The 23,257-nt window shown below is 40.1% G+C and overlaps 2 protein-coding genes across 2 annotated transcripts in view; both read left to right on the forward strand.

Moving 5' to 3' along the window:
* TNFRSF11A (TNF receptor superfamily member 11a) overlaps positions 1–17,559 on the forward strand; it is a 374,190-nt gene extending 356,631 nt beyond the window's left edge. The window contains exon 11 of the transcript XR_008376047.1: positions 17,410–17,559. The gene's annotated coding sequence lies outside the window, so the exon portion shown is untranslated. The remainder of the gene's footprint in view (positions 1–17,409) is intronic.
* Positions 8,972–23,257, forward strand: part of PHLPP1 (PH domain and leucine rich repeat protein phosphatase 1) — a 259,504-nt gene continuing 245,218 nt past the window's right edge. Inside the window, exon 1 of the mRNA XM_053572056.1 lies at positions 8,972–10,656. Coding sequence (XP_053428031.1) covers positions 9,111–10,656 — 1,546 coding nt within the window. The 5' untranslated portion in view covers positions 8,972–9,110. The remainder of the gene's footprint in view (positions 10,657–23,257) is intronic.

Below are 23,257 nucleotides of genomic sequence, written 5' to 3' on the forward strand. Positions count from 1 at the left end.
AAGAGTTTGAGGTTGCAGTGTACTGTGACACCATGGCACTCTAATGAAGGTGACAAAGTAAGACTCTGTCTCAAAAAAAAAAAGGACAGATCATAAAAATTCAGGTTACAACAAAACCATACAGTTTATCTTTAAAAATATCTTTGTTATGAAGTATAAAATAAACTGGACATTGTAGGATAAAAAGAATGTTCAGCTGAGCATATCTTTATAAAACAGAGACCCAGGTTAACCAGTGAGGTAACAAAATAGAGCTCTGTTACTGTCCCTTAATGAAGTCCCATGTTCTCTTTCCCAGTCAAACCCTCTCATGTCCCCCCAGTTGGTTTGTTATTTACTTCCTTTTCCTTTCATTTCAATTTTACCACCTAAGTTCCATCCCTAAAAAGTACAGATGAATTGGGCTTGTTCTTGAACTTGGTATAAACAAAATCATATGCAAGTATTCCGTGTGCCTGGCTTCTTTCACCCAGCACGCTTTTGAGATTCATTCATATTGCTTAGCACTTCATTGTTGTGGCCATGTTAGTATTTTGAGGTAGGACCATGCTACCCTCTCTTCATCCATGCTCCTGTTGATGGGCGTTTGGATTGATTCTGCGTTTGGGCATATCTTTGTCCATGTCTCCTGGACCCATGTACTCCCTAGAGCTCACATTTTAGTTTCTGTGAGCGGAACTGACTTTGGTCTAATGAGATTTATACCCATCCATGCCCATAAAATGAAAAATTGATACAGACACTGGAGCTTGGGAATCTGAAGCTGTGGGTCATCATGAATTAGTTCCTATTCATGAAATTCATATTTCAAAGGACCGAAGACCCAGCAGTTTTCCCACATGTCAGAATAAACCTGCTGTTATTATAAATACATTAAATTTTAAGTGGCAAGAAACAGTCTTAGAAGTCTTTTATATATCAAATTAATAGGATCTAAATGTGAAGTTTTCTGCTTTGGGACTAACAAAAACATATGTCAATATTCCAAATTAGAAAATTTTGCCTTTTGTTAGAGTTAGAAATTTCTTTGAGCTAGAAGAGATTTTAGTAACACTATCTAGTTCTAATCTTTCATTACATAAAAATCAGTAAATAAAGGCTCTTTGAAGTCAAATATCTTCCCAAGGTTATATTTAGCTAGTACATATAGATCCAGGACTTCTGACTTTCATCCTTGAATATTACAAAACTTCCCAAAAATATCACATGGGGATACCTTTCAAACTGAGGATGAGTTTGAGACTGAGGATGTTATTCTGCCATGGCCAACATCACTCTGTCTTGTTAATGCACCCATCTGACAAAGAGCCTTTCTTCTTGATTTTCCTGGCATATTATTTTTACAACAGAGACATGATAAAATCACAGATATTATTTAGCACTGGGTATTTAGGCCATGTTTTATAATATTTTGATATATATGGCAATAGATGGTTGGAATTTGTAAAATTCTTGAAAGTTATAGCTCTGTATTTACTATGACCTTCTATTACCTGTTATAGAATAGTAGGGTACTGTAGATAGCCATTCCTTTGAAGCTCTAGTGCTGTGATGCCCAGTTGCTAGACTGAGATCAGGTACTGGTCTGGGATGGCATTTTTCTTGTTCTGTGGTGACATGAGAAGAAAAAAAAGACAAGTTAAGGGGTTTTTCACCAAATTACTTTTGTCCCATTTGAAGGAATCACCTTTTATGCAGAGATTTGTCTTTCTCACTTTTTGTGTGTGTTAAAATGGCCTTTTAAAAATAGTATGTTTGGCTGAGCATGGTGGCTCACACCTGTAATCGCAGCATTTTGAAGGCTTTAAGTGGAAGAATCCCTTGAGGTCAGGAGTTTGAGACCAGCCTGAACAACTTAGCAAGACTCTGTCTTTAATAAATAAATAAATGTAATCTTATGGCATTTATAGTTTAGAAATGTTTTGAAGACAAGGATTGCAACTGTTTTGTTCACCATTATATATTCAGTCCCTTTTATGCTGCCTGGCATATAATAAAGAATCAACAAATTTATAAATGAATGCGTAAAAGATTAATAGAATTAGTTTGGTTATATGTGTGTGTTAGGAGGATTTTACTAATCTTTGAAATCTAAACACATGATAAATTTCAGATTGTCACCCCTGAGGAGAGGCACAAAACTCTCAGTGTCCTGGGTTAAAGTAGTCCCCCCGGGTTCATATCTACCCAGAACCTCAGGAAATAGGGTCTCTGCAAATGTAATTAAGTTGAGGTTGTGATGGGTGGCCCTGATCCAGTAACTAGTGTTACTCTAAGAGGGAAATGTGGACACAGAGATACAGGAAGAAGGCCATGTGATGACAGCAACACGCAGAGAGGAAAGTGAGGCAGAATACACCACGGAATGCTGGCAACCCCCAGAAGCTGGCAAAGGCAAAGAAGGATCCAACCCTAGATACTGCAGAGAGAGAATGGTCCTACCCACACTGCTTTTGGACTGCTAACCTCCAGAACTGTGAAGAGATACATTTTTGTTGTTTTGAGCAACTTAGTTCATGGTACTTTGTCCTGGCACCTAAGGTACTAGGAGTCTAGACCATGGGATGTGGCGGGAGGACAGGAGGGCAGAAAGGATGGTATTTCTCAGGACTGATGGTGTCTCCTATAACTTCTCTACTTGGGGCAAGAAAAAAAAAAAAAAAACTACACCCAAACCCAACAACAACAACAAAAAAAAAACCCAAGCCATGCTATCCATGCTGCTTTTTAGGGTATAATGACTGGAAGCATGGGGTAATCATTATCTGGAGGGTACTTTTCTATTTTTATCCATGGAAGAATCAGAAGAAATACTTTGGGATGACACAATATATATATTTTGGATAGATAGGAATCTTGATGGAAAGAGATATTAGGTGCTTGGGACAGGTTATAATCTAAAATGTTTCTAAAGAGCTTGGGTATAAATTAACTTATAAAATCAATATATTTTAAAATGTATTCATATTGTGGAAGTAGTTAAAGCGATTGCATATGAATTCATTTGTAAGTTAAAGAATAAATGATAATCTGAGAATATTTATACTATAATCATGTAATTTGTATATCTAGATTTTCATATATCTTATTGGCTTAAAACAAGAACTGTCTATACAAAAAGAAGAAAAGAGTGGTTGATTTTAACTGAATGTTTTCTTTGAAAGAAATGGCTTCATTATGGCAGGTATTTTTGTCTATATTATTTACTTAGGGTGAATGAAGCCTACGCATAAAAGTTCAGTAAATACCTGTTGAATGAATGTCCCAGGTAATTTGCACTGTTAGGGGTAGGAGGTGGATTTACATGTCTCTATTTCTGGTCTAAAACTTCATTGTTGTGATGTACAGAACATATGTTTATTTCAGCGAGGGAGAATATAAGAAAGAAAAAGACAAAGACTTATAGGATTACAAAAGGTGCACTAAAATCTGAAATGCTATCAAACATTGTCAATAAAATAGGCTACGAATGATGATAGTAGCAATCTATCCATCTTTTAGAATTCAAATTGTAAGTTTTATGAAGGAGGGGTAAGATTTTAGAGAGACCATAAGGTTTTATCCTGTTAGTGAACAGGGAACACACTAATTCAGTTTGGCCACCTGGGGCCCATTTAGCGCACTAGAGCAGTAATTTGCTAAATGGGTCCCTCATAGTAAAAAAGAATGAGTAAACAGTGAGCAGTTTAGGCATGATAAACCACTAGTAGCTCGAGGGATATAAAAATGTGAAACTATACTCAATGAATCCCCAACAATTAAAAAAAAATGTGAAACTATAATTAGATTCCTTGTTCATAATGTACTAACTAAATCTATTACATTGTATATTGCATCTTTCTGAGTTTATTTCTGGACACAGCTGAGCCCTTGACAATTCAGACTGCAACCATCCCAGCTATCAATTCTTGCCTCTATTAAAATTCTGACTGCTTTTATTAGGCAAAGACTTCCAAAGATGATTTCTTTTATCTTAGATCTAAGGATGCAGACAGGATTAACCTAGATATAGAATACAGCAAGTCAGTTATAAATCACACAGCACAAGGTAAACTGTGGCCATAAATTGAAAATTATTTTCTCTTTTTCTAAACTTAGCTGTGAAAATATTTTAACAAGTTGGCATCGGGATTTACAACTTTCACATCTGATATTTGTTTTCAGGATTATCTGTTAGCATTTTAAGATCAGATTCTTTGTATTGTATGGATAGTCAGAAATATGGTATCAGATCATACATTTCGAACACTTTAAAGGGGGAGAGCATTCATGACTTACATGGTTTTCAGATATGGGTGTATTCCCCACTCAACTTTTAAGTGGAGAAGCTGCTATTTCATGGGTATTTGGAATACATGTGTCTTTTACTGAAATCCTTTCGTTATTCAGAGAAATTGTATAGTGTGGGTTGGCACAGATGGTTTGGATGATGTTTCACAATACTAGCAAGCTCTAAGCACAAGTTTCATAGCTCTTTATCAATTTGTTATTTCAACTACAAGTCTCCAGCTGATCTGGTGTTAAGTGGACTGCCTATTCTATTTATTTATATATTTATTTATTTTCCTTTTATTAAGTCACATACACGTAGATCATGAATACATTTACGCATATATGGGGTACAATGTGTTGATTTTTTTATACAATTTGGAGTGCTTACATCAAACTAATTAATATAGCTTTTGCCTCATTTACTTTATTATTGTGTTAAGACATTTATGTTCAATACTTGATAGATTTGACTTGTACCCTTGCAATATGCTCCATAGGTGTGGTCCCACCATTTACACTCCATTAAACCTCCCCTCTCCCCTCCCTTCCCCCTCCATTTCTCTCCTTCATCCTGGGCTATAGTTGTGATCTGTCTTTCATAAGAATGTGTGAGTAAATATAAATTGGTTTCATAAAAGTACTGAATACATTGGATACTTTTTCTTCCCTTCTTGAGATGCTTTATTAAGGAGAATATGTTCCAGCTCCATCCATGTAAACATAAAAGAAGTAAAGGCTCCATATTTTTAAGGCTGCATAGTATTCCATGGTATATATATACCACAATTTATTAATCCATTCATGGGTCGATGGGCACTTGGGCTTTTTCCATGACTTGGCAATTGTGAATTGAGCTGCAATGAATAATCTGGTGCAAATATCTTTGTTGTAAAGTGATTTTTGGTCTTTTGGATATACTCCTAGTAGAGGAATTGCAGGATCAAACAGCAGGTCTATTTTTAGATCCTTGAGTCTTCTCCAAACCTCTTTCCAAAAGAATCGTATTAGCTTGCATTTCCACCAGAGGACTGTGTATTCCTTAGGAACTCTCATTTTCTTTCTCTTTCTCCTCTTACCACCGAGGTTAGTAACTTCATTGAAGGTTTGAGGTAGAATATAGGAAGGATTGCATTGGAGATTACAGTTCTACTGCCCTCCCCTCAACCCTGATTTTTATTATTCTGCATACAAAGGAGTATGCTATCTTTCCAATTATAAACTCTATCCATGAAATCTGGTATACATTCTATATCTCCACATCATCACACTGTTTTTTGAAGTAGGAATGTATTTCCTTTTCCTTTATAATGAGATACTTTAACATTATTCATTATTTCCTGCCCCTCAAGCCCCCAACTTAGTATCATGGATCCCTGGTACTAAGTCTTTTTTTTTTTGGTTTTTGGCCGGGGCTAGGTTTGAACCCGCCACCTTCGGCATATGGGACCGGCGCCCTACTCCTTGAGCCACAGGCGCCGCTGGTATCTGCCTGGAGTGTATGATGGTTTCCCAACCTCTCCCTGCTCCAATACTTTGGATATTAAATTCTCCGAGCAATGTCTTTTGTTCAATTTTTTCCCCCTTGGAGGAGGTGTTTTGGTTATAAATACCTTCGAGGAGTAAACAGAATTCCTAGAAGATAAAAAGGCAGAGCCTTAGGGATTAAGTAAAGTACTGTAATTTCTTAGGGAAGGAGCAATGGTGAGAGAATTTATTTTTTATTATTTTATTTTATTGTATCCTCTGAGAGTCTTAGTCTCCTAGGCTAGAGTGCAGTCATGTGATCATAGCTCACTGTAACCTCCAACTCCTGGGCTCAAGGATCCTCCTGCCTCAGAGTCCCAAGTAGCTGGGACTACTAGAATGTATCACCATGCCTAGCTAATTACTTATTTTTTTATTTGTAGAAATGGGGTCTTCTTTTTGTTCAGGTTGGTCTCAAACTCCTGGCTCCTGCCTTGGCTGCCAAAAATACTAGCATTACAGGTATGAGCCATCACACCAAGCCCAGAATTTATGATTAGAAGCTTTCCTAGAGCTTGTTATTTTAGCTAAAGAAACATAACTCTAGAAGACAGATGTATGTGAGTTAATACACATTTCTTGATAGAAAACAGGTTTGTAGAAAGTCAACTAAGAAACATAAGAGGTAAAACAATTCATATTTTAGTACTGAAATTTAACATGTGCCTTGTTTTTTAATCTTACTGAAAGATGCATCATAGTTTGTGTTAGGGGATACTTAAGGCAACATATGGTTTAGTGTAGTTGAAATTTATCTTCAATATCATTACCTCTTTGCTTTTTTTCCCTTCCTTTCAGAGACCAGTCCTTTAACAAGCACACATTTTCATTCACTCCAAAAATTTTCATTCAAAGTTAGGTCTCAATTCTCTGACATCCTTGATTAGATCAGTTCCTTTTATGTCTATTTCTATGGCACCTTGTATTTCCCCCTTCTGCACATCCATCTCACTTTGTTTGAGTGTCATTGTTTCTAACTTATAAACTCTACGAAGTGGCAGGGACAGTATATGACTTATTTGATTGCTATAACACAGTGACTGGTACATAATATATGTTCATAATTATTTGTTAAATAGACTTGAATATGTTTTCTCTCTTGGGAGAATTTGCAGTCATCCTAATTTTTTAAAATGTTGGTGTTAATTGAATTTAAATGGAATAAAAATTAGCTTCATGAGGCCAAGGGGTAAAACTTTTTTTTTTTTTTTAAATCTTATTTCTTTTTTTTTTTATTTATTTTTATTTATTTATTTATTTTTTTTTTTGTAGTTTTTGGCCAGGGCTGGGTTTGAACCTGCCACCTCCAGCATATGGGGCCGGCGCCCTACTCCGTTGAGCCACAGGCACCACCCCCAAGGGGTAAAACTTTAAAAGAAAATATAAGAAATCGGCGCCTGTGGCTCAGTGAGTAGGGCGCCGGCCCCATATGCCGAGGGTGGCGGGTTCAAACCCAGCCTCGGCCAAACTGCAACAAAAAAATAGCCGGGCGTTGTGGCGCGCGCCTGTAGTCCCAGCTGCTCGGGAGGCTGAGGCAAGAGAATCGCGTAAGCCCAAGAGTTAGAGGTTGCTGTGAGCCGTGTGACGCCACGGCACTCTACCCGAGGGCGGTACAGTGACACTCTTGTCTCTACAAAAAAAAAAAAAATAAATAAATAAAAAAAAATATATATATATATAAGAAATCATCAGGAATTTCAAGAAACATTGAGAAATATTTACTTTTTTGTCCTGGTAGCTTCTTTCATTCCTGTTCAACGAAATTGTATTGATAACCTAAGTACAACTTTCTTTGCTACAAGATCCAGTTGATATCTTATTCTCTTCCTCTCTCTTCTCATCCCCAAAGATTAGTTAACTATTGGGGTTAAAGAAGGCCCGGATAGCATGTAGATTAAAACTGCTTAAAAGTTTCACGTGTGAAAACCCATATTTATAAAGCAATCAGGGGTAATAGTAATTCACTTAAAAAGGTTTACTAAATTCTGGCCCTAGCCCAGCCTACAATATTGATTCAACGGACAAAAAAAATTGCAATTTTTCAGGCCACAACTACATAGTACAGTAGAAAATAATTTTTTTTCTGGATGTTGAAAGAAAAAAACAGAAATAACCTTATTAAAAGAGAAGGGAAAAACAGCCCATCTCATATCTCACTACGTCCCATTGCAGCGTTTCTTCTACTTTCCACTGCTTTCCATGGAAAGACTTGAAGATCAATGGGAAAAAACGAGACCCCGGTCTTTTGCCATTTACCTTTTAGACACAAGAGAGGAAGAGAATGGGCTCAGGACTGTGATTTCCTCCAAGCACATTCAACAATTGCCTCAGTTACAATTTCCAGACACCGCCTCTCTTCCCCAGCCTTAAAAAAGGTGAAAAAAAGTGAGGTTGGCTCACTCTGATGGCCAGCGATCTTGTGGTGTTTTGGGTATGTATTTGTGTCTCATACAATGGACAGAGGTGAGGACCAACGATCTGGGACCTTCGTACTGTTTACAGTCCCTGGAAGCCTTCACTTTCAATTAGCAGGGAAAATAAAACTTACCTAGCCAGCTGCAATGGGTGGGTAAGGTACAAGTTAATGAGTAAGAAGTTCAACAGCAGAGGGCACAACACTCCCTGGCCATGTACTGGTGCTGGCGGCGAGGGGCGGAACCTAAGGGCCGCTGGGACTTGTAGTTCGCCGTGTTTCCCACGGACACGCCGGCTCTGAACCACAACCACAAACCCCAAGGTGCACCGCGCGCCCCTCTGCTCGCCCCCGCCCCTCTCCAAGGCCAGCTCGGGAACCTCCCGGGGAACTGCCCTCCGCCCCGCCCCTGTACGCACGCGTCACGTTTGTTTACCCTGAAGCCCCGCCCCCGTTGTCCCTCTGCTCTCCCCACTCCACCCTGAACGGCCGTCATTCTAACGATGCATATTCATGAGGCCCGCGCGGAGCTCCCGCCCTGCCCGCCTCCCGCCTTCCCGCTCCCGGCATTTGATTAATATTCAATGAGCCCAGCTCCGCGGCTGGTTCGCCGGGGTGAGGTGGGGGGAGCGGGCGGGGCCTGGCTCCGGGGAGCCTGCGACCCGGGCGGGGAGGGCGTGTGTGTGGGGGGGCGTTGGCGGCGAGGCGGGCGCGCGGGATGGAACACCGAGACACCGACGGAATGCTCCGAATTGCCACATAATCCCCTGGAACGGCCGCGCCGAGCGCCATTGGCTTCTCCCCTCTCTGCGCGCCGCCGCCGTCTCCCACCTTCGTTTCACCTCCTCCCTCTCCGCCCGCTGCCTCCGGAGCTGGGGGGGAAACGCGAAGCCCCACTGCAATGGAGCCCGCTGCCGCGGCCACGGCGCAGCGACTCCCCGAAACCAGCCGGGAGGACCGAGCTTCAGCTCCGGCGGCGGCGGCGGCGGCCGGGGGCGGCCGGAGCCCGGAGCTCGCGCTGACCCCGGCGGCCCCGAGCGGCGGGAACGGCGGTGGCAGCGGGGCGCGAGAAGAGGCCCCCGGTTTGGCGCCGCGGGGGCCGCTGCCCGGCAAAGTGGGGGGCACCGGGCGCAGGAGGCGGCGCGGGGCGCCCCAGCCCACCGCCGGCGGGGCTGCCCCTCTGCCCGGGGCCGGCAGCGGCGCCAACTCCCTCCTGCTGAGGAGAGGGCGGCTGAAGAGGAATCTGTCCGCGGCTGCCGCCGCCTCGTCGTCGTCCTCATCGTCGTCCTCCTCCTCTTCGGCCGCTGCTGCCTCGCATTGCCCCAGCGCCGCTGGCCTCCCCGCCTCCTGCTCGGCCTCGGCGTCGCTGTGCACCCGGAGCCTGGACAGGAAGACGCTGCTCCTGAAACATCGGCAAATGCTGCAGCTGCAGCCGTCGGACCGGGACTGGGTGAGGCACCAGCTCCAGCGGGGTTGCGTGCATGTCTTCGACCGCCACATGGCTTCGACCTACCTGCGCCCAGTGCTCTGCACTTTGGACACCACGGCCGGCGAGGTGGCCGCCCGCCTGCTGCAGCAGGGCCACAAAGGCGGCGGCGTGGTGAAGGTGTTGGGTCAGGGGTCGGGACCCGCCGCCGTCCGTTCGGGCGCTGAGCTGCCCGCCGACGCCGGCCTCCGGGTCGCGCCGCCGGAGCCTCAGGACTTGGAGCCGCAGCCCGCGAGGAGTGCGCTGGCCGCCGTCGGGGGCCCTCCGCGCGCGCCTCCTGCCGACCTGCCTCTGCCCGGCGGCGACCGGGGCGGGTGGGCGCGCTGCGCCTCCCGTGCCAGCCCTGCGCCGTCGGACTCTAGCCCCGGCGAGCCGTTCGCCCGGGGCCCTACTTCCCCTCACGACACCCCGCGGCCTCTGGATGGCGCGGCCGCCGGCGCAGCCTCCGACACTGAGAGCTTCAGCCTGAGCCCCAGCGCCGAAAGCGTGTTCGACAGGTTAGACCCCTACAGCAGCGGCGGCGGCGGCTCCTCCTCGTCGGAGGAGCTGGAGGCCGACTCGGCCCCAGCGGGGGTCCCAGGCCAGCTCTACCGCCTCGGCCGCCCCTCCCCGGGATCCCCACCAGGGCCACAGCAGAAAGCCCCGAGGGGCGTCGACGGCCCGGGTGGGGTCGCTCAGGATGGGCCTTGGGGAGAGAAGGCTGCGGTAACCGCGGCCCCGGGCGGCCCCATGTCCACCCCCGGGAAGAGCGGGGCGGCTGCGGAGAAAGCGTCTCCGCCGCCCCCGCCGCCCACCCTGTACGTGCAGCTCCACGGAGAGACCACCCGGCGCCTGGAGGCGGATGAGAAGCCGTTGCAGATCCAAAATGACTACCTCTTCCAACTGGGGTTTGGGGAGCTGTGGAGGGTGCAGGAGGAAGGCATGGACTCGGAGATTGGCTGCCTCATACGCTTTTATGCAGGTAAGGCAATCACCTGCGCGTTGACAGGTGGGTGCAAACACTTCTGAGAGCCGAGGAATGATTTCAAATTGCTGGTCTGTTTGCCCTACCCAAGAGTGAATGCGGGTCCTGGTGAGTCTTTGTCTGATACTTCTTTCCAGATTTTACATACAATCTGTAGTACTAAATTGAGCAATCTTTAAATCTGTGAGTTTTAGTCAGTCTTGAGGGCTTGGAGGTTGGAAAGCAATGTGGAGGAGGTGGCGGGTCACCAGGAAGTACAGGAAGCGGATACTCAATAAAGGTGCTTCCTTCAGGCCTCTTTAGGGCTTGTTGGGTTTCAGGCAGTTTGGGATTTCAGGTAAACTATCTTGTGAACGTAATACCGACAGAGGAAAACGACCAACCAAAATGCTCTAGAACACCCTTACTTGTTTGGCTGTCCAGTTTACCATTCTGGCTGTTAAGTGTACGTCACCGTGAGTTGGTTCCTTGTCAACCGGTGCCCCTGTTTGTTCAGCTCTGCCATGCATATTTGCACATACAGTCCAACTTAGAAACCTGACAAATGGGAGCCTTTTTAAAGTAACACCTTTCCCCGGTGCTTTTTTCACCTTATTTCAGTTTCCTTTGCAAGTTTGAGTTTTCCCTCAAAAATGATTTTATCTGTTTGTCTCATTTCTTTCAGCCTTAGTAGTCAGATCTGACCATTGCAATAGGACTTGCAGTAGGGTTCAGAATAAGAATTTACGTGGTTATTGTTTCTTCAGATGTGACCTAAAATCCTCCCCAGTCTTTTTTCAGCACTTGAGCGAATTCTTGACTAGGGGTGACTAGTGTTTCTCTTTTGGCTGAAGACTTGGCGGTACTATGTTAGGGAGCTATAGGTCCTAGTTATTTGTATTTGACCTTAACAAGTACAAGTATTTGTATTTGACCTTTTCCTCCTCTGCTTTTAAGCATTATGTTCTTAGTGGTAAGGAATTTTATTTAAAGTCAAGTTAGCGTAGCAGCATTAAATCAGAAGTGATAATCTTTGCCACCTTTAGGTTATAGGTGATGGTGGAAAAATAAGCATACTTGCATCTCCATTAATCTGTAGCCATTCTTTCAGATTTAAGATGTTTTCTGGTCCAAATTGTCTCTTAGTAGTAAAGTTAGTTTGCATGATACTCCCACATTGAAATATGCAAGACAGATAACATTCCTGGTGGAAATGTCTGTCCTATTTTAATTGAAGGTTTTTTTGAAATTCTTAAGTGGATATCTGACGAATCTCTGCCTTATAAAGAAAACCAAATTGTAATATAATAGCATTTGCAGTATCCAGAGATAATATCTCAACTAGATGACATGACTTTGGAAGCTTATGGCCCAGAAAATTGGTGATTTAATTGTGTGGGAGCAACAACTGTATCCTCCTCTATAGCATGTGTAATTTGTCAAATATTGTTATTTTAATCACACTTGGAACAAGAATATTTATTTTGTTGACATGAGAACCACAGATGCCCTTATTACTTACTACGTAGAAGGAAATATGTGTGAAGCTAACAATATATTAAATAAACAGTATTTGAATATATTTTGTATGGAAAGAGTTCTGTACCCCTTGTTTTGCTTATGATTGGATATATTGGTTATGATAAATGCTCATGGGAAAAGTTTTGGTGTTACAGCACTGAAATAATGTATCTTTGTTTCTCTTTGATTGTCTCGTCAGTGGTGTCTAAAATTCAAGTCCTGTGATAAGCATTTTTATTTATTTTTTAAAACTCAATTCAGAAATGGTAAGTCCTTTTTCTGGTTAAATCTTAACTTTCTGGCATGATTATTTAAATCTTTTCTTCGTGAAAAGCAGTAAAATAATCCTGAACTTACTGCCTTATTTCTATATGCGCAGCATAAATATATGTATGTCTCTGAGTATATGCTTATAAAAATAACTAATAAAGTGGGAATGGCACACACATTATCCACCCTATTGAAAAGAAGCTGATGTACAAGTTTTCCAGAAAGAAGATGCCTCATTGTTACAAAGATATCTAACTTGCTTATTTTGGTTTTTAAACAAAGTTAAACTTATATAAAGCCTAAGTTAGTAGAGTTACCAGACATCTCTGAGCTGATACCACATACACATTTGTCATAGATCAAAATTTAGCACATGGTGAGTCTACTTGAACTTTTGCAAGGAAGTTTAGTTACTGATAAACAAAAGTGCCTTGATATAAAGTGGTCTCAATTATGGGAACATTGTCAGGACTTCAAATATGGTGAACAAAGTTTGCCCCAGGCTGTAAGAGATTCCTAGAAATTATCTTTGTGCTCCAGTGAAAGATAAGACACCTCAACAGGAGAGTGTAACATTTTTATAGTAGTTCTTTTTCTTAGGAAGAGGATAATTAATGTGTGTTTTCCATGACACCTTTTAAGAGAGTGTTACAAAATTTTGGACCCCATTCATTTTTTATAATTTTATGTGTAAGTTACTCTTTAATTTTTTTGCATAATGTTTTATTTATTTGTAATTGGAATTAAGGATAGCTAGGAAGTTGCTTTTAAAGCCTTTTGAATATTTTTCTGTACTTATAATAAATGGAGATCCTTATCTATTGTCTATCTAGTTTATCTAGTCAGCTATGTTTTTTTTTTTTTGAGAAGCTCTTATCCAACAGAGACCTTTCATTCTCTTGAGGGTCACCTTCCAGTTTAATTTTAGTGTTATAACCTGTCTCAGGTTGTTCTTTAAAGGCTTTGAAAGCCATTCGTGGTTGCTTTGAATACTTAAATATTTATTTGGGTAAAGTAAAATGTAAGTCTTTAATGAACTAGAAGGTGTTGGATAAAGGTGCTGTCTAATTATAGAGTTGTTAATGAAAACTTAGTTTGAAAATAGTTGTTGCATCTACAAGCAACCACTCTCTTAGCTAAGTTAAAGTATGAGAAAATTTAAGTGGCTTTTTATGAATTTCCTTGCCGGAATATTTAAAATTTAATCCTTTTAAAATCAGACATCTTAAATTTTGCCTGAAAGAGAATAATTTTTGGTTCAAAAAACTCAGGAAGTTAAATTGCCTATGGACTTCTAAACATGAATGAGCTTCGGTTTTGAACTCTCTAGAGAGTTTGTGTCATTGATCAAGGGCAGTTTTACTATATTTTAAAATATTTTTGACTCTTTTCTACTACCTTTTAGATCTGAGTAGCTGTTTCAGTTCATATAGCAATAGTGAGAAAGGATATTGAATGCAGACCACACCCACTGTACCTACTGAATTTTAGAAAAGTTATTTTTATGTGTGACTCCCTGGATTGCCAGGGAACAATCTCCCTAACTCTCTCATATTTCTTCTCTTTTTTTTCTTCTGTCAAACCTTATGTGGTTTCCTACATGGAAACCAAGAAGGGGTGGTTCACCATTAAACTATAATATTGATGGGCAGGTTCTTATTACTATAATTATAGCAGTATTGAGTGATGTGGTTTGAACATGTGACACCAGTGTGTACTTGAACAGCCTTTTTAATTTTAAGGGTTTATATTTATTTTTGTTTTTATATTTTATATATTTTTATTTATGTTTGTTTTCATATAAAGTACATGCTGTCTTTTTCTTTATAACTATAATTTGATAACATCTATAATACCTTAGACTTTATTATATTCAAAAATCTTAAGACTTTTCACATAAATTATCTCATTTGTTCTTTGAAAAACATTATTAGGGAGGAGTCGGTGTCAATCCTCTTTGAGATGGAGAAAGTGATTCACAGATAGGATTGACTCTTGCTTGTGGTTTTTCAGTCCTTGGCAGAGCATGGGTATTCTATTTTGCAATTCATATCACTTTCCATGAATCAATTCTGAATTTCATTTACACTTGAATTTTTCACTTGGTTAAAAAGCATTGAGAAAATATGCTATTTTTGTTGGTAATGAGGTGATATTTTCTTGTAATTTAAAGTGGCATTCCTTGCGAAGTGTGGATAGTTCTATTTTTATCAAGCTGCCCTTAAAAACATAAGGAACCAAGACTATCAAATAAGTAGACAACTTGGAAAGAATACTAAAGTGTTGTAAATATTCTGGTTGCAAATGGTCATACTTGCATTTAAGTTGATATGAATTAAAGTTTACATGATGATTCTTTATTCACTTATTCAAGATGCCTCATTTGTTCGAGTATATATTTTCATTGGGAGGTAGAGAATTAATACTATACCTGGAAAGTGGTTAACTTTCCAGAGTGTTGGGGGTACCTCCTGTAAGGTACTGAAAATACCCATCATTAAGTCTAATTTGCTTAAACACTTTATTTTAAAATAGAGTTATCTGGCTTTTAATGCTACTTTATTGGTGGTGTTATGCCCTTGTACTTTTACAATTCATATGTTATATAGAGGTAGAGAGTAAGTTCTTCTCTCTGAATTTCTTAATTATTCTTACATTGGTGTGTCTTTTGTGCTCATTGAATTAATTGTAGAGAGAGGAGATGGGTGTCAATGAGTTTGAGTAAAGTTTCAGGTTGAAGGTTATTAGCTACGATAAATGATTGGGTATGCAAAGATGAGATGATATTTTTTTAATGTGTAAGATGTTTTTGTTGCTTCTAATTCTCTTTTAGAATCTTGAATTTAGCTTTTGGTTTATTAGTAACAACATTCACTGACGGTGTATATGATCCAAGCCTAGTATACTTGACATTTCAGTTTAACATTTGTTGGATTGAATTTGTGGAATTTTGTTAAGCAGCTGGTGATATGTACCCTGATTCTTCAGCCGTCCATCCTGTTTGGGTCCCCAGGGATGTGTTAAACACACACGTACACCAAGGCAATTCTCCATGGCGGTAGATTTTAGATGTGCCGCATACTATTAATATCTTGCACGTGAGTGGAGTGGATTTTGAGAGAGCAGTTTTCAAAAGTTTTCATAGTGTTAACAGGTTTTTTCTCCTCTTTTCAAAGGCTTCTCTTTACTCAACTTGGAGATGAATTTAATGAGACATCTATCATATGGGGCATCTTAGATTTAATGATTTTGTCATGTGTCAGGGTTTAACATAGTTCACTCCTGGACAGGAGAAGGATTTAATTGTAATAAGAAAGTCAAGAGATCCTGAAGCCATTCAGTAGAAAACTATTTTTTTTTAAAGACACCTGAAATTTTGAAAAAGAGAGAGTTGTTATCAAAATGTCTGAAACAGTCTGGGAAAATGAAGCCCTTTCTTTCCCTTTAAAATTCTACCTTCTAAAACTGATTTCACACCTTTAATCACATGAATCTGGTGGAACACTGGTAATGAGGGGTTTTGAATTGCCCTAATGTCACTATGCTTCTAGGGAAAACTCTTTTTTATACTTACCTTTGGTTTTCTAAAGATAATAATAACAAAAAAAGATTCCATGGCTCACTCCTGTAAGCCCGGTACTCTGGGAGGCCAAGTAGGGAGGATCACCTGAACTCACGAGTTTGAGACCAGCCTGAGCTAGAGTGAGACCCCCATCTCTAAAAATAGCCAGGTATTGTGGCTGGTGCCTGTAGTCTCAGCTACTCAGGAGGCTGAGGCAAGAGGTTAGAGGCTGCTGTGAGTTTTGATGCCAGGGCACTCTATCTGGGGCAACAACAACAAAATAAAGATCAACCATGTAGAGTTTTTTAGATGTATTAAGTAATTATTACCTGAGGCTATATGACTGACTGTATTTGGATTTGGGTGAAATGTCAACTCAAGGCTTTAGAAAATTTTGATAAATCAATACTCAAAGATCTGGAAATAATAGATTTTAATGATGCAAGATTAAAAGACATCAGTTTACTTGTTTAACTGTGGAATAATAGCTCTTTTCCAGCTGTGTGATATTTTCCTTTTTATCAAACATGTAATATAGTCACTGGGTTAATGAAATGTTATTACACTTTGATTTTAGAATTTAGAAATTTTTTTTTGTTTTTTGTTTCAGAGTCTTACTTTGTTGCCCTCAGTACAGTGCCATAGAGTCATAACTCATAGCAACCTCAAACTCTGGGGCTTAAGCGTTTCTCTTGACTCAGGCTCCCTGGTAGCTAGGATGACAGGTGCCTACCACAACACTGGCTGTTTCTTTTTAGAGACAGGGTCTCGGCATTACCCAGGCTGGTCTCCAACTCCTGAGCTCGAGCAGTCCACCTGCCTCAGCCTCCCAGAGTGCTAGGATTACAGGTGTGAGCCACCACACCTGGCCCAAAATGGTTTTGTTACCACCAGTTGGTTTAGTATAGTATACCTTTCTGTGTTGTTAAATGAAACAAAGCATGATTATCCTATAATGCCACACTCATGCTGAAATAACTTTTTCCCTGTTGTATTTTTACATTTGAGATTATTTTCATATATTGTAAAATGTATTTAATGATAGAATAAAGTATCTTGTTGAGGTATAAACCTAGTGACCTCTGAGTTTATAACTTAGAAGTTCTATTGGAAATTGGGTGAAATACTTTATTTATGGTTCGTACATATTGTATGAGTTTGCATATATCAATACTTTAGCAAAAACTCAAAAAAATCCAGAATTTTAGCCATCTGTTTTCCAAAATGAGGCTTAGCTAAAAGTAAATTAGTCTCATTTCTAGTTTGTGAAAGCTTTCAGTTGAAGATGGAATAATATTTGGTTTTGGACCATTTCAATAATGAGTGAAAAATCTAATGAGAAATTTGAAGTTTGAGATATCTGAACTGGTTGTGGTTGTTTTTCTTTTTCTTTTTTTTTTTTTTTTGTTGAGATAGAGTCTCACTGTACCGCCCTCGGTAGAGTGCCGTGGCGTCACACGGCTCACAGCAACCTCTAACTCTTGGGCTTACGCGATTCTCTTGCCTCAGCCTCCCGAGCAGCTGGGACTACAGGCGCCCGCCACAACGCCCGGCTATTTTTTGGTTGCAGTTTGGCCGGGGCCGGGCTTGAACCCGCCACCCTCGGCATATGGGGCTGGCGCCCTACTCACTGAGCCACAGGCGCCGCTTGTTTTTCTTTCCTTTTCATTTTTTCAAGCAGGAAGAGATTGCATTTGTTGCTATCTATGTCTTCGGATTTCTGTATCTGATGAATAGCAGCTGGAGAATAAAATCTTTTCATATACCTGCCTCAGTTAGTAATATAACATTTGGGCTTTCTTTTCAAATACTAGGCATATTTTTAAATACAACTTGAGTTTGGCTGTTATGTGGGAGTGGGGGGGGTGAGAGATTGATGAGAGTAACCCTTTTCCTTACAGAAACAGAACTTTGGGAAATAATTTCTCTTTAAGTTACATTCTGATTGAGAGAAAATGTACTGTATTTTTTTTTTTTTTTTTTTTGTAGAGACGGAGTCTCACTTTATGGCCCTCAGTAGAGTGCTGTGGCCTCACACAGCTCACAGCAACCTCCAGCTCCTGGGCTTAAGCGATTCTCTTGCCTCAGCCTCCCGAGCAGCTGGGACTACAGGCGCCCGCCACAACGCCCGGCTATTTTTTTGTTGCAGTTCGGCCGGGGCCGGGTTTGAACTCGCCACCCTCGGCATATGGGGCCGGCGCCTTACCGACTGAGCCACAGGCGCCGCCCTATGTACTGTATTTTTAAAGAAACTAGTCTTGAGAGTTGAGAAACCGTATGACTTTGGGCATTCATTTAAACCTATCCTGGGCTTTGATTTCTTCATCTGAAAAACAGTGGGGTTGGGGTAGAACAAATCTTAAATTCTCTTCCAAATCAATAATCTGGGGCTTCATTTGGGGAGCCTGTTTTTTGAAAGACTTTGTAAGTTATAGCTGTTTTAAGGTCTGTAAGACCTTTCTTTGGATTTAAAACTGTCAAATCCCTTGCCTTTTCTTACGGGTGTGGACCTAAAATATAGAAGACAGCCTGAGATGGCCAGCTAAGCAGATCTCCTTTTTGGTATAGATATTTGATTATCTTTTCCGTGCCACTACTACGCCCCGAAGTAGAATTCAGCATGCTCTAATATTCAGGGGTCCTCAAACTACGGCCCGCAGGCCACATGAGGCGGTGTGATTGTATTTGTTCCCGTTTTGTTTTTTTACTTCAAAAAAAGATATGTGCAGTGTGCATAGGAATTTGTTCATAGTTTTTTTTTATTTTTTTTATTTTATTTTTTTTACATAGTTTTTTTTTTTTTTAAACTATAGTCTGGCCCTCTAATGGTCTGAGGGACAGTGAACTGGCCCCCTGTTTAAAAAGTTTGAGGACCCCTGCATGAATTTAAAGAACTACATCCTCTTTTAAGTTAAATTTTTTTCTTCAACTGATTTATCAAAATGCCTTCATAATCCTGTTTATAAAGTTTACTGTAATAACTCTGGTATTAGAGGGATCCAAATGTGCAAAAATTTATTGGCTAGTTAGCTTAATTCATGGTGAGCCGTGTGCCTGTCTCTCAGTACCTAGAGTCAGTAGACGAAAAAAGCACTTAATAAAAATGAATTTTTGCACTATTATTTCGATAAGGTTATAGTATTTAGAATAGAGATAATTTAGCCCATTGTCTGTATTTTTATAGATGAGGAAAGTAAATCCATAGAGGTTAAATGTTTATCTAGTATTCTTTATTCACACACTGTGAACTTATATACTTAGTATCTTTGGATTTATTATTCAAAAGAAAGTTAAAAAAATTATGTGCTTCACACATGTTGGTGGTTCTCAATTACTTTAAGGTTTTTCGAGCATTTTCATTCTAATCAGGTTGCCGATCGCTTTGACAGATTAGAAGGGAGGAGTGTCTGATGGTACGGCTGGATATTGAATTGCACAGAGGGAAATTAGATTTCATAAATGATTTTACCTTTGGGGGATTCATGATAGAAATTTTGACATTTGGCTAAGAAGAAGTATAATGCTAGAAAATCAATGTTGGTTCATCTAGAGATTTAAATTGTTGAATAGAAATATTGGAAAAAGAAATCATTGATTTTTACAAAAATATTTGGGAGAAAAATTTAAGAATAGATTTTGAAAAAAATTTCTTTCCAAATGTATGTATACTAAAAAGATTCAGTATTCATTATGTTCTTTATTTCAATTCTTTAAAAACATGTCATCTCAAAATTAATTGCACTTAGTTTGTTATTCAGGTACATATATACAGTTCTTTGTGTGATACAAAAAATGGAAACGACTTCGTTCAGTCCTCTTTGAGCTTTTGTTGTGTGCTGATTTTGGAAGTCTTTATTATGAAATCTGCCACTGCCTTTATTACCTTCTCTCTCCTTTTTCTCTTACAAAAAAAAAAAAAGTAAGAGAGAAAAATACCCTCCTGCGAGTAGCAAAAAGACAGTTTGTGAGCTCCGGAAACAAATATTTCCAGATATTTTTAGGGGCATAAGAGAGATTTAGTCATTTTCTTTAAGCAGAAGTTTTAGCTTCTATTCTATGAAAGTTAGCTACTGATTCTATTAATTCTCCAAAGATTACTGTTAATTTTTAACATGAGGAAATGAACTTTTAAAAGTGCGTAAGTAGAAAAGGGTAAAAAACATTGCATCTGGTATATTGAATATGTACTCCAGATGCCGAGGCAGGGGAGAGATTTCTCTTGATGGTCTCTTAGAGAGGTGCTATGGCGGGGGTGCAGCTGACATTCAGTTTTCAGTGGCAAGGAACTCTGCTGCATAAACACTGCTGTAGTTTTTAGCTTTGTTCTACACATACACACACACACACACACATACCGGATACATGCACACGCATGTAGGCTCTCCACTGAGTGTTGAGGTAGAATGTAATGGGAGGGGGTAGGTGGAGTAAATAATTGTGGGAGAAAAAATTTCAAATTTAAAAAAATTTGCAGCTCTGGGCAGCACCTGTGGCTCAAGGAGTAGGGTGCCGATCCCATATACCGGAGGTGCCGATCCCATATACTGGAGGTGGCGGGTTCAAACCCACCCCTGGCCAAAAAAAAAAAAATTGCAATGCTTAATTTGTTGAACTTCTTTCTCCCACATATTAATAGGTAACTGATTATGAATGGCGTGTTCTTATCCCTTGCCCACTTTGTTGTTGTTGTTGGATGTTTACCTTTTTCCTACTGATTTTTATAGATATCTTTGGGAGGTATGTTTTGGGAAACTAGTTTTGTTTCCTAAATCACTAGTATTTTCTTTATCTGTTTTTCACTTTTATGTCAGTTTTTAGGGTCTGCATCATGCTTAGGAGGCCTCCCCTACCTCTAAATTTAAAAAAATTATCTCATTTCCTTGTAGTCTTTTATAGTTTTATATACTTAAAATTTTAAAATTATATTCTGTTGGGCAGCGCCTGTGGCTCAGTGGGTAGGGCACCGGCCCCATATACCGAGGGTGGCGGGTTCAAACCCAGCCCTGGCCAAACTGCAACAAAAAAATAGCTGGTTGTATTGGGCTGTGGTGGGCGCTTGTAGTTCCAGCTACTTAGGAGGCTGAGGCAAGAGAATTGCCTAAGCCCAGGAGTTGGAGGTTACTGTGAGCTGTGTGACATCACGGCACTCTCTACAGAGGGCGATACAGTGAGACTCTGTCTCTACCAAAAAAAAAAATTATGTTCCGTTGTTTAAGTAAGATAGGAAGGAGGAAAGAGGAAAGGAAAGAAGTTGTCTCTACTTTTTTTTTATTGGATAACTTTTTTCTTCATTGATTTAAAATGCCACTATTCTCCAGAGTTTATGCTTTTTTTTTTTTAACTGGTAGGCAGGGGATTAAGATTTATGATATGGGAATAGAGTAGTATTGTTTAGTAGCTATTTTAGATTTATTGAGGAAAAGTAGGGGGAAAGGGAAGTCTACAGCTAATTTACCCCTGCATTTCTTTTTTTATTCCCTAATTTCCAGTGTTACCATTACTTTTAGGATGACAACTTATCTACTTCTAGAATATGGATTTATCAAGATACTCCATTCCTGTGAATTCTTTATGGTCTCTAAGTGGCCACTGTAAGAGCTGGGGAAGGGGCTAGAATACAAAATGCTGTCTTTATCCTGTATATGGTTTTTCCCTTTACATACTAGAAATAATTTTTTTAATAGCCGGGCGTTGTGGCGGGCGCCTGTAGTCCCAGCTGCTCGGGAGGCTGAGGCAAGAGAATCGCGTAAGCCCAAGAGTTAAGAGGTTGCTGTGAGCCGTGTGACGCCACGGCACTCTACCCGAGGGCGGTGAGAGTGAGACTTTGTCTCTACAAAAAAAATATATAATAATTTTTTTAAAGCAGTGATTCTCATTTTTCAAATTTGAACTCTTTGCTGTCTAATGTAAGATAAACTTTTCAGTCTCTTATTTATACTGAACAGATTTAGTTTTTCACCTTCTAGAGAAATTCTGGAAACTAACCCAGGTTACAGGGAGGTTGTTGTGAAGTACTTGTGATTTATCTTTTGAATTTAGGATAAGAAAGGCTAAAGTGATGGTTGAAATCAATAGACTGCCAGTGGTGCCTTTACGTTTTCTTTGGTTGACCTGAGAAAGAGGTTTAATGTATAGTCATGAACTGATGATAATTCTTGGTAACAGGAATATAATTTGAAATAACTCTGATTTGAGATACCAGAATCTGATGCGGAGACAGGTGTTCTAATAGTTCCATGGTGCTTTAGTGCTATTAAGTAAATGAACTCCCAGAAAAGAGAAGGTAGTCACAGTAGGGATGGGGGAGGGGGAAAGTAACAGATGTCAAATACAGAAAAGTCAAACGAGAACATCTACCGTCTTTGGTAAGCAGGCTTTCATGGTCTAGTGACCAACTCTTAGTTATTATATGTGACCACAAGACAAATTGGACAACTGTTGGATTTTGTGGCATTATAACAGTCTGTTGGTGGAGAACTGAGTTTTTCTTATGCAGGCTTTCTGTTGTATTACTAAAGTTCCAAATTACCTTCACTTGAATAGTCTCTAGATTTTAATACTTTAGCACTCAAGGAGAAAATATGCAGACTGATTGTTCTAAAATACTAAATGAAATAAAATTGTGGTTACCAAATGTATTTAGTTATTTGGAAGTAGCATTTCTTTCTTCAGTGACAAACCAGATATTATTTTCAAAAGATGTTGAATAAACCAGGTATTATTTTCAAAAGATTTGATAAGTATAAAATAATTAAATTGCTTCAGCATAATTATATTCTGCAGTATAATGTTCAAGAAATTGTTTTATTTTGTGATTTAGCAGCCATTTACGTCACCCTTGCCTATATGCTAAGCTCTGTTTTAAGTGCTTTACAAATATTAATTTAACCTTCATAACAACCCTATGAGGTAGACAATGTTATCACCCCAGTATTACAGATAGAAAAACTGAGTTACAGAGCAGTTGGTATCTTGTCTGGATTTGTTCAGTGAGTGAGACGGAGACAGAATTCAAGACTAGGGTCGTGTTTGTTTAGATGTGCTGAATATGGAAAACTTATTCTTAATATGCTTCTGTGGCCAGTATTTTGGAAGCACAGACTTTGAGCTAGTTAGGACCTAGACTTGATTTCTGGTTGTGCCACTGGCCCCAGAGTTCTATTTCATCCTTTCCTACCTGCTGCACAAGGTTGTTGAGAGATCAAATGAGGTAATGAATGAAAGGGTTTAGAACAGCAGTACTAGTTAAATATGTTGCCACTTTTT

The sequence above is a fragment of the Nycticebus coucang genome, chromosome 19, assembly GCF_027406575.1.
Source record: "Nycticebus coucang isolate mNycCou1 chromosome 19, mNycCou1.pri, whole genome shotgun sequence".
Taxonomy (NCBI): Eukaryota; Metazoa; Chordata; class Mammalia; order Primates; family Lorisidae; genus Nycticebus; species Nycticebus coucang.